General features: G+C 38.2%; 2 protein-coding genes across 2 annotated transcripts; one reads left to right on the top strand and one right to left on the bottom strand.

The window, feature by feature from the left end:
• Positions 1 to 275: 275 nt before the first annotated feature.
• Positions 276 to 4,796, top strand: LOC128371521 (lathosterol oxidase-like). The gene is made up of 5 exons (XM_053331858.1): positions 276 to 328; positions 1,332 to 1,549; positions 1,699 to 1,831; positions 1,932 to 2,032; positions 2,965 to 4,796. Exons 2-5 carry the CDS (start codon positions 1,340 to 1,342, stop codon positions 3,427 to 3,429), a joined length of 909 nt encoding a protein of 302 aa, XP_053187833.1. The 5' UTR covers positions 276 to 328; positions 1,332 to 1,339; the 3' UTR covers positions 3,430 to 4,796.
• Positions 4,797 to 6,131: 1,335 nt separating this feature from the next.
• Positions 6,132 to 10,955, bottom strand: plekhb1 (pleckstrin homology domain containing B1). Its single transcript, XM_053331954.1, has 6 exons — positions 10,919 to 10,955; positions 9,486 to 9,638; positions 8,346 to 8,448; positions 8,219 to 8,258; positions 8,032 to 8,122; positions 6,132 to 6,265 (listed from the first exon to the last, which is right to left on the bottom strand). The coding sequence occupies exons 1-6, from the start codon at positions 10,953 to 10,955 to the stop codon at positions 6,132 to 6,134; spliced, it is 558 nt and encodes a 185-aa protein (XP_053187929.1).
• Positions 10,956 to 11,396: the final 441 nt, after the last annotated feature.

Genomic DNA, 11,396 nt, shown 5'->3' on the forward strand with positions numbered 1-11,396 from the left:
CTTGTAATGGTGTTTGTTTTTTACTTTACTTTGCTGTACTGGTCTCAAACTGGACCTGCAGGATGATTTGGGGGCGTTTCCAGTCGCTATGTTGCCCCATGATCAGATCCTCCAATTGGCCAATCGGATATCATAACACACCTACCGTGATGGGGAAACGGCGCTCTGATTGGCTGAGCTCTGTCTGACGTAACCTATACGTACGTGTTGATTGGCTGAGAGATGCGTGACATAACAGGTAAGCGAGCCCTGATTGGTTGCTCGTCTGCCTTTAGTTTAGTACACAGCTCTCTACTGTTGTTCCGCAGCAACGAGCAACCGACCCAAGGTACAGTGCTGTTTAAATTACATATAACTTTAGTAAATTAATATAATGTCATTGTTTAATATGAGCGGGTTTTTTTATGTCTGTTAATGCAACAAAAATGTGGAGTTTTTATGCTATGTTGTAATGTCGTAATGGTCGTAATTAGGTAACGGTTATATAAAAAATATACCGGCTATTTTCTAACGTGTTTGCGCAAAATATGTATAATTTAGACAATCTTTCATATTCTCTAATGTGTATATAGTATGTGTATAACTTCACGTTGGGTTTGTTTTTAATTTAAATATATAGCTGCAGAAATTAAATGTAGCATGATAGAAAATGTGAATGAAGTCAGGATGTGGACACCTGCCAGGGATCAGAGGTCCAGTCAGGGTCCATCATGTCAATAACTTAAAATATATGCATACACACATAATACACAAACATACATTCACTGTATATTACTACTGTAGGATATATATAATGTGTGTATAATGTGCAACATATGTTAGAGGAGAGTCAATACTCATTATCATACAAAAAAAAAACCTCCAAAAGAAGATATTAACTTTTATTTTTGCTGGTTTAAAGCTTTATCTTTTTGTATTTTTGTCTTTTATATTTGGCCTGTAACTAATCTACTCCAACTGAAACATACTGAGTTTATAGATACTTGAATTAGTCAATTGTAAAAGTACAAAACGGAAAAAAAGAACACATTAACTATCATTGTTATTTGTATTTTTGAACGCTGGTTAAAGATTTATCCATTTCGGCCTATAACTACTCTGACATTGTGAGTTTATAGATACTTGAATCAGTCATGTACTTTTGTGTTGAACTACAAAACCCAAAAGAAAAAGAAAAATACACTTTAATTATTTATGTTAAGACACAATAAAATGCCTAAATAATATAATGAAATGTTTTGTGTAAGTTGCATAGTATCATTTATTTACAATGTGCCCTTATGTGATATCGGATATCGGATGACTTCCTCTCTTTGTCCCTCACTCCACAGATTCAGCCATGGATCTTGTGCTGAACGTAGCTGACTATTACGTCCTCACGCCGTACGTGTACCCTGCGTCATGGGCTGAGGATGGGGCTCTACGGCAGATTATCAGCCTGCTTGTGTTGACAAACCTTGGGGCTGCAATCCTGTACCTGGGCCTGGGAGCCATCAGCTACTTCTTAATCTTCGACCACAATCTGATGAAACACCCTCACTTCTTAGAGGTATTAGGCCTCTATCTCATTTATTATTGCTACAGTGATAAATTGAGTGTTGGCTAACTTGATAGCGCACTTTCAGAATCTATTTATGTTTTTATTTTCCATCCTTCACTTCATATTTTTATTTTAAAATGTCTATACTTCCTATTTAGAATCAGGTTCAGAGGGAGATCAAATATGCAATGACCTCGCTGCCCTGGATCAGCATCCCCACTGTGGCCTTGTTTTTCGCTGAAGTTAGAGGATATAGCAAACTGTATGACAGGGTTGATGAATCTCCTCTTGGTGAGTTGAAGAGCGTCCTCCTCAACGGCTCTCGGTTGCTCTGTTATCTCGTCATTTATCACGAGACCTGAACGTGGTGACATGGCTTGTGTGCTTGCAGGTTGGCCGGGGCTCTTCCTGAGTATGATCTCCTTCCTGTTCTTCACTGACATGTGTATCTACTGGATTCATCGCTTCCTACATCATAAGCTTATTTATAAGGTCAGTACAATTGGCTTTCTAATGCATTTTAACATTAACACTTCATTAATTTGGTGCTGTATAATTACTGAAAAATAGGCATAAATGGATCTAAAGCACCTTTTAATTCCTGTAACGGTGCCACATTTTTGATTATCTCCTAATATGATTATATGAGGTACTATTTTGCTTCTTTAATATCATGAAGCTCCAATATTCAATAACGGGTTAGTTCACCCAATTTAAAAAAAAAAAAAAAAAAAAATTCCTTTTCCAGATTTTCGTATCTGCAATTTCTTGTTTGCAGTAATCAGCAGACATATTTACCCTGCTGGTTTATCAGTGCCTCTCTCCCCTATTTAACCCTTATGTTTTCATGACACTGCCTTTACATCCACCTTGTTTGGGCCCCAGAGATCCCACTGGTGCATGTGTGAAACTAATCAATATAGCAAAATCAAACATTCATTTCCTTAAATATTTTTCCTTTTCTTCTGAGATTACTAAAACCTAAAATGTAACCATTTCCTTTGCCACAAACTGGGCTTTTACATTTGAGTAAAGCCAGTTTAAGTATATTTTGACTTTGACTCTATCCCTCTTGACTGATTATTTTGCCTATGCATGGTCAAATACTGTATGTATGCCTTTATTTTGGCAAAAAGTTCCTCACAGACATTTAAATGAACAGTGTGTTATCCTGCAAGGTGATTTTATATTGTTGTTTGAGCTCAGTTAGGCAATTAATATAATTATTATCCCTCAATTATAGGTAAAACTCTTACAAACTTCAATCCCTATACCTAACCCAACAGTAATCCAAATGATTTACAGAGGACTTACGCTGTTTGAAAGTAGCATTAACACAATTTACAGATACAGAGCTTATAAAAATTTATTTAAGATCCCAGACAGAAGTAATGCGTCATTTTCTGTTCACCTGTCTCCAACAGCTGTTTCACAAACCACACCACATCTGGAAGATCCCCACCCCCTTCGCCAGCCATGCCTTTCATCCAGTCGACGGTTTCATGCAGGGACTCCCGTACCACATCTACCCCTTCTTCTTCCCCCTCCACAAGGTGCTCTACTTGGCCCTGTACATTTTCGTCAACATCTGGACCATTTCTATCCACGATGGTGACTACCGCGTCCCCAGCGGTCTGACGGAGGTCATCAATGGCTCAGCTCACCACACTGACCACCACCTCTTCTTCGACTACAACTACGGCCAATACTTCACTCTGTGGGACCGCCTGGGAGGCTCCTACAGGCACCCCTCAGCTCTGATGGGGAAGGGTCCTCACGATTTAATTCGGAAGCTTCAAGCAGAGGGAAAGTTAGGAGATAACAAAGTGAAGGGTAAAGGGCAAGTGAATGGACATGCTCAGAGAGGAGTCACATGTAAGGAGGAGTAAGAGTAGGGGCAAGTTATGATTAATCAGCTCTTTCTGAAAGTGATCACTATTTTTGTAAAGACAATGTGAGACACCTGCACTTAACTGGAATACATACAGGAGAATAATTTGAGTTCCTGTACTTGCCAAATAAGCCGTTGTGAGATTTTGAGTTCTGGTGGATTAGGTGCATGTAAAATGGCTGCCCCTGGATTGACATCACTGTAGGCGAGCTTTGGGATCGCTCCATTCTCTGACATACCAATCATGCCAATAGGCAAGAAAGCAGATCAATATCTGGCAGTGGGTTTCTAATCTTGCAGGGCTTGTTATTGAAGCAAGGAGTGATAAAGTCACTCTTTTTGTGTGCGCCACAGAAGAGTTTGTAGGGAAAAGCTTTTTATAAATCAATACACAACAGAGCCAAGAGACTTGAGGAGCAACAAAAGGCTGGAACTATGTGAGCTGCTCCGCTATCAGTGAAAAGACTCTTTGAATGGAAGTTTGGCTTTGTGATCAAGAACTGGGTCTGGTTTCATACAAAATGACTTTGATTTAAAGTTAGATTTAATATGTATTTCATCATTGTAAGTTGAGAGTGAATCTGAAACACGGCAAACCAGCAACTATTTTAAAGAAAAATGATGGTAATTTCTAACAAGTCTCATAATTATGGCCGGTCTGACTAATGGCTACTGCTAATTACAAATACATAGAAATAGAAAATCAAGCAAAACTATGTACAGCATAGTGAGGCAAGCAGGACAAACTCTCCTAAAACTTTCCAAAATAAACTTAAATTTGACCAAAAAATATTTCAAATTGTCTTTAATTCAACTGAAAGACAACAGGAAATTAGCCCTTTGGTTTATCTGCATTGGGTTTTACTTACGGGGCGAAAAATAATACCAACATTTTCCTCTAAGGTTCTCTGTTTTCTTTCCTTTTGCAGAAGCACTTTCTCTTTTTGTACAATTTAGCTGTCACAAGTCCACTTTACCAAGACAATGCACTGTAGCAACAGCAGTAGTGCTTTATTAGAAGAAAAAGAAAAATAGCTAGCACAGTCAAGAGTTTAAATTATGGACTTAACACAGTTGTCACAGGTTTTCAGAAATGCTTTTAAAACACCTTCAGAAATTGTGACAACATATACCACAAACAGGCTCGTAGAAATAATAATTGTCACCATGGAAACTTCTGATATATTACTGGATTAGAGCTGGTGATGTACTCCTCCTAATTTACTTGGTCTGTTCTGCAGCTGTTTAACTCACATTAGTTTAAAGCAAAACCTCAGACCAGCTTATCTCAGCAGACCAATAAATCCTAGGTGGCACTAACTTGGTATGATGAGGCTATAAAATCATTTATTTTCACTCAAGAAACAAGTTTAGTTTCTTGGCTCTTTGGTTCCTTACCAGAGTTGTTCAGTGCTAGGATATGCTTCCGTTAAGTCCATTAAAAAGTTCTGTTTTTAGTTTTTCTTACATAAAATTATACACCAGCTGAATATTTATGCAAATAATGTAAAGTAACATTTCACAGTTCATATCTTCCCTCTGTCTGTTGAGGTGATTGCATGCATTATTTGTATAGAGAACACCTTTGCTACCAATTTTAATGTGTTGGTACAGAGTTGATATACTTTTTTTGGATATAAACTGATAATAAATACAAAAGATGCAACTTATACAATGTGTTTTCACTTTCAGTTGTCTCTGTGGTTCTATATTAATACAAAAAGTTAATTACTGACTTTAGGATTAGCATAAAAAACTAATCTCATTAAAGCTCTTTCTGGATCTTTTGACTCCACCTCATGGTCTTCATCAGTGGATTGAGTTTGCTTAGTTACCATGGAGATGTTCAAACTGAGCTTTGTAGCGGTTTGCATCCAAGCATTTTTACAACTTCTAGTCTGATGTGGTTTAAAGAGTAACCACCAAAGTTAAATCCTGTTCTTCGATCTCAAGGTACCCTTACTAGCTTTTTCTTGAGCTTTATTCCATATAACATGATCTTTATCAGCAGAGGGGGCTTGGTTTTGATGCATTACTTTCAAATTAACATGGATGAGCGGTCCTCCAAGTGCTGTGGATGAAATCTGTTGAGGAGCTTGCACATCAACAGATCCATCTCCATGACAACCGAGCAAGCTCCATTCAGAGATGAAGACTGGTTGAAAGCTACAGAAAAAGGACGTTGAGTTGGGACAATGTAGTAATGAATTTGTATTATGGTTTGTTTGTTGTATGCAACCAAACAATGACTTCAGATCATCCTTTAATTATATTTTAATAAATCCATTTATTTTCTAATATTGACTACATTCTTTTAAAGACTGTAACTTTTCTTAAGCTTTGTAAAGTGTAAAATTCAGGCAGCAAGATAAAAGAACATTCAGATACAAAATTAACCTCCTGTTATTTTGCAAATGCTCATGAGTAGACTGAGTGTGCTGTAAGCAGGAAGAACATAACAGCTTTGTACATTTTTATATATGCAAAGTTGCACATAAGAAAAGAAAAAACTGAACAACCAAAAGTGCAGCTGCTTGTTTTACATCAGTTACCAAAAGGGATGGTACAAAAGACGAGGGTTTTTTTTTGGGGAGGCTGACCCAGAGAAAGCCATTCTACACATGCTCATTTGATGTCATGCTCCCTGTGTGTGGGGACAGACGGGCTGTGTGCGGTCGTATTATGTCAGTTATGATCATCTCAGCAGAAAAAGAAGGGCATCCAGAGGAAGGATCGCATGGCTGCCCCTGCCGCCATGCCTGTCAGTAATCCCAGTGCTACAGTCTCCGCCACTGAATCAAACGGGTCCCTCTGAACAACCACCTGGTGGGTGCCTTGGAGAAAAGACAGAGGAGAGATACATTTAATGTTCACGGTCAACTTGTTGGCTGAACTCGTGGTTGTCAACTCTGAATACCTGAGGGGAGCAAATTGCTACACTGAAACAGTCTCCACCTTTGTGTCCTACATCAAATGTGGAGTATAATCTGAATTCATAGAGAGGCTCCTATATTATGATTAATCTATAAATCTTGTCTTATAGATGGATGGAAAATCTAGCTTTAACAATTCATATTTGTATATTATAATACAATAACCAAAAATCAAATAAACACAGCAGATCTAGGTCCAGTTAATATTGACACTGATCAGCCTCTCGGGCTTTGGGCAAAATGTAATAGTGTGCACTGTATCTGATAAGAAGTTAAAAGGAGTAGGTACAGTACAGTAATACAGCCAAGGCACAAAATCCATCCCATAATACTTCTCAAGCAGTTAATCATTCACAGACACCAGATGAACATAACAGATAAAGCTCTAAACTGCACTTTTGAAAATATGGGTCATGTTGCACAAATTACATTGTTGGCAAAGACTTAAAATATTTCAGATTTTTAATCAAAGTATACAGTATTTTCTAGACATTTTGGACCTTTGTTAAACATTACAGTTGAGTCCTGAGAGAAAATAAGAAGGCAGAAAAAGAAGAGGGATAAAAAGCAACAAAGGTCTCCAGTGAGACTTGGAAGCCTACTGTGAAAATGTTCGTCTATAGGTCACCAAGCAGCTCAAAAATCCTCTAGATCCTGCTAGTGTTACTGCTTATCTTTGTTTCACACAAAACAGGCTGAAATCTCACACAGAAATGCTTTCATCTGTTCTCAAAGGATTCAAACATTCAAATCAAACTATAGTAGGCCTCACACATTTATCAGATCGGACTGATCTGCTGCTGTGGGGTTCATTTGCAAAGCGAGTGTATCAACTAGTTTCCTGCCACATGTTACTCAATACAAAGAAATGACACTATAATACAGATTCATATTATTATTGTACCTCCAACTTAAGTCGAGCAGGTTAAGTGCCTCCAAATCGAACACTCCCACAATCTAATTAGGCTAAACATCCAGCAGGTGAGTAGGGTTAGAAATGTGTGGGAAGAAAAGAGAAATGTTTGCCACATAAGAAAGTCTAAATGTGGTGCTCCGAGGAAGAAAAAATATATAAATTTGAAGCTTGAAATTTCCATTGCATGTAAGTGGATTATCACATGTGTTCATTTTCACATAATTATTAAGGTATATTGGAAGATAGCATGAGATCTGGCAGTGGGAAGCAAAGGGTCTACAGCCTGATTAATGTTCTATTAATGCCAATGTATTAATATAAGAATATATTTAACATCTGCTGCGATGACTTGGTTTTTGATTGTTTGTTTAATAGCATGAGTTTGCTGCATTTTAATTAGTTCTAATACCACCAAGTTTTCCAAGAGTGTCAAATATTGATATCATGAGGCCAAGCTCCCCCGAAGCGGATTAACCGAATAAAAAGTCTCTAAAGTTAGTTAAATATTTGGATTTTTCATATTTTATTTGTGCAGTTGTACTTTTCCCCCCCCCAATGTGAATGTCTACAGTAAATGTTGTTTATAAGCATACACTTCCAGTAAAAAGAGTCTGGTGATGAAAAACTGAATCCTTACTTATTTTATTTGGACTAAAAGTAGCTGAATTTAAATGTGTCGAGTGTAAAGATATTGGACTAAGCTTATAAAATAATATCAAATTCAGGCTCCAACATCAATCACTATACATACCTGGTCCTGCTCCAGGTGTGATATAGACAGTCTGATAGCCGTTAATGGGGATAGCCTGGTAGGAGTCATCATATGGGTCGTATGTGAACACCTACAATAAAGAAAGAAAACAGGAATCTTGAGTACCAGAGGTTGAAATGCCAAATACTGAAAAACTGAGAACGAACTGACAGCATGGATCACTCACCGGGTTTCTCTTTGTCTCTAGCAGAGTCAGTTTCCACGCTCTGGCAAAGAAATGAAAAGTGAAGAGGAAGTGATGGACAGTAATAAAGGGAGGCTGAGCAGAAACAAGTGGATGGGAGAATACCTACATAGATTCATCCTCGCTGTTGGCACACAAGTTGACTGTTGAGCCGTCTGCGAGCTGAACCATGACGATATTCTCCCTGGGATGACTCTCCGGTGGAGTCACACCTGCAGTCAAGTTGAAGGAGTAAGTAATCTAGATGTTCATTAATCATCACTTGATTTCATGAAATCAGCTGGAAATTTTTTGAACAGTTTGAATACTACAGTTTGAAAAAGTTGTTTTAAATATGGCGCTTTTCCACTACACAGTTCCAGCATGACTCGGGTCGACTCGACTCAGTTTTTTTGCGTTTCCACTAGGGATAGTACCTGGTACCTGCTACTTTTTTAGTACCAAGCGAGCCGAGCCGATACTAAATGTGACGTCAACAGACTGCCAGCCACTGATTGGTCAGAAGAGTTGTCTCTGGAAGAGTCATGAGCCGTCCCACACAAGAATCAAACCCGGCATTTTTAAATACCAACAACAGCGTTACAGCCATACAGCTCAATTTTCTTGCTTTGTGTGTGACAGAAAGCCACATACAGCAGCAAGTACACCACTGCCTCCATGTCCTCCATTGTTTATGTGTTTGTGTCGCGTATAAAATGAAGTCACGGCAGTTTCGTGAAGCCGTGCTATGACGACCCCGCCCACGTTGAGTAGGTACCATTTTTGTAATGGAAAAGGTCGTTCCTGGAACCGTGTTGAGTCGAGCGGAGTTGAGCCGAGTAGTGCTGGAACTTTGTAGTGGAAAAGCACCATTAGGATTTTGCCACAGGAGTTATGTTTTTGGCCAACTCACATTCAAGCTCCTTTTGCCTCCTCCGACTTCTGAGAGAAATATCTGACTTTTAAGCTACTAAGTTAAATGTCTGGCTTTTAAGTAAGTCTCTCTCTTTGTTGTTTGTTGTATGCAGTTGGCATACAGAGACTTTACCAGAGCCTTTTCTATCCAGTCTATAATGCTGCTGAAAACAGGTTTGATTGAAAAAGGGGTTTGCAGGCCAGAAAACCAAAGCAATGAGCTGAAAGAGGCTGAAACACTCAATAGATCTCCTATTAAAACATTGATTAGTGCATCTTTAGTTTGTGGCTCTGAACAATGCTTGTCCTTTACAAATGGACCGACGAAAAAAGTCCAAATGACATTGTGCTGTACCTCTACATTCCAGGCCTGATCGCACATCTATGCATGTTGTCTTGAGGCTGACGCGGTACTCCAACTCTCGTCTGCTGTCGGTCGTATAGAAGCAAAGACTCCCATCTATCCAGAGGTCACACCAGTTCAACTTCCAGCGTTTTAGGATAGATGCTGGAGAAAAGACACACTGTTACACATATTGTTTATAGTGAAATTTGCAAGATAATTCACCACACGCCTGTTTTGTTTAATGCCTGAGGGTCAATAAAGTAATTGTCGTCAGTTAAATGATCAATAGCTGTAATTGGTATGTAAGAACATTACAGATCGATTATCTCCCCGGTTAATTCAAGATACAGGAAAAAGGGATAAGTTAAATTACAGTGTTTCACCCTTTTTCAATAAGCTAAATTAAAAACAAACCCAAGGCGTGTTCATTGATTAAACATCTCTCTACAGTAAGCCCATTATCAGTTCAGTCTTTGTGTTTGTTTTGTAACTGTGTTCGGTCAATTGGCCCAGACTGACATATCTCTGTGCTAATTTGCAAATGTTGGCATGTTGGTGAAGATGGTAAACATTACACCTGCTCATCATCGTCATGTTGGTCACTGTGAGCATGTTAGCGTAGCACACTGATGTGTTTTTGCTCAGAGCACAACAAGAGCTAATAGCATCGTTATGAACTCTTCCATCAGACGCATCCCCCATTGACTGGCCTTCGTAAGCCACTTAAAGACATGGCAAGGGACAATTAATAGGATTATAAGGTTAGAGTTTCATAACAGGTACAGTTTTCACTTTCTAGAAAATGTTCCTGGTTGAAAACAAATCATGGCCGTCCTCAAAAGACAAAACCACCTTTTGATGTGTATTTAATTGTGAACTTCAGGTGAGGATTTTGTATTAAAATAAAATAATATACTGCATGTGGATTGATAAATAAATTGGGTTGATATAGCAGACATTATGATCTTCAAACAAGAAGTAACATCACAGAAATATAAAATACGTGTTTAAGGTCATTTTCATATATAATTATTTAAACATGATTCTTACCATTTATTTGTTTTGTATAAAATGTTTCAGTTATAGCTCAAACTTTTTTATATATCAATTCAGATTAAAGCTGCAACACAATGATTATTTTAAACCTGAATTACTTTTTGTTTTTGTTTTGTCAGAAAATAAGGACAAATGTTCTTTGCAACTTCCCAGAGGCTTTTAATTTTCAGTTGCAGCAGTTTTCAATTTAGACAAAGGTTTTTTGCTCATAAAGAAGAATTGATAATAAACATTGTCAGTAACTATTCAGTTGGTAAAATAATCAATTTTCATCAGTTTCATCAGTTTAAGCACAAATTTAAATAAATCAGAACTTTAGTTTGTGCTCCTCATCACAACAAACCTATTATTCTCCCTTTGTGCTGTAAAAAAACAAACAAACTCACTCTGTCTCCACAGCCAGCCTGACCTCAGGAGCGCCATGTCACCAGCTGTTGTCCAATTATTGATAATCCAATAGAATAAAAGAGTAGAAATCAACTGTAATTGACAGGATTTAAGTATCCAACACCTTGTTTTGGACTCCTCTACTTCAATTTATGTTCTTTCTGTCCCACGGGCAGTGAAGTAGTGGTAGATTAATCTGAGGTTTGAGGCTGACTCACAGGATCACCCTGGATTAGGAGTGTTTAGCCACGCCCCTGCTAGTCTGGTCTCATGTTGCTAGCTCTTTCTGGACTGATTTCCCTGTTTGACTCTCACACCATGTGCCACACCATGTTTATATTGTTGAATACCATTAGTACATGCTCATGAACTTGACTCTTTTGGTCACCCTCCCACTAATACAGCAAATGTAGAATGCTTTCACATGCTAATCCCAGCATTGACATAACACCATGAGATTAGCCTGATTTTAACAGT

This window comes from Scomber japonicus, chromosome 13 (assembly GCF_027409825.1).
Source record: "Scomber japonicus isolate fScoJap1 chromosome 13, fScoJap1.pri, whole genome shotgun sequence".
Classification (NCBI taxonomy): Eukaryota; Metazoa; Chordata; class Actinopteri; order Scombriformes; family Scombridae; genus Scomber; species Scomber japonicus.

Coding starts and splice junctions, on each gene's coding strand:
- LOC128371521 (XM_053331858.1), top strand. CDS start 1,340: ATGGATCTTGTGCTGAACGTAGCTGACTATTACGTCCTCACGCCGTAC. Junction 1,832..1,931: donor GGTTGATGAATCTCCTCTTG/GTGAGTTGAAGA, acceptor GTGTGCTTGCAG/GTTGGCCGGGGCTCTTCCTG. Junction 2,033..2,964: donor ATCATAAGCTTATTTATAAG/GTCAGTACAATT, acceptor TGTCTCCAACAG/CTGTTTCACAAACCACACCA.
- plekhb1 (XM_053331954.1), bottom strand. CDS start 10,955: ATGGCGCTCCTGAGGTCAGGCTGGCTGTGGAGACAGA. Junction 8,259..8,345: donor AACAGCGAGGATGAATCTAT/GTAGGTATTCTC, acceptor TTTCTTTGCCAG/AGCGTGGAAACTGACTCTGC. Junction 8,123..8,218: donor TAGAGACAAAGAGAAACCCG/GTGAGTGATCCA, acceptor TCTTTATTGTAG/GTGTTCACATACGACCCATA.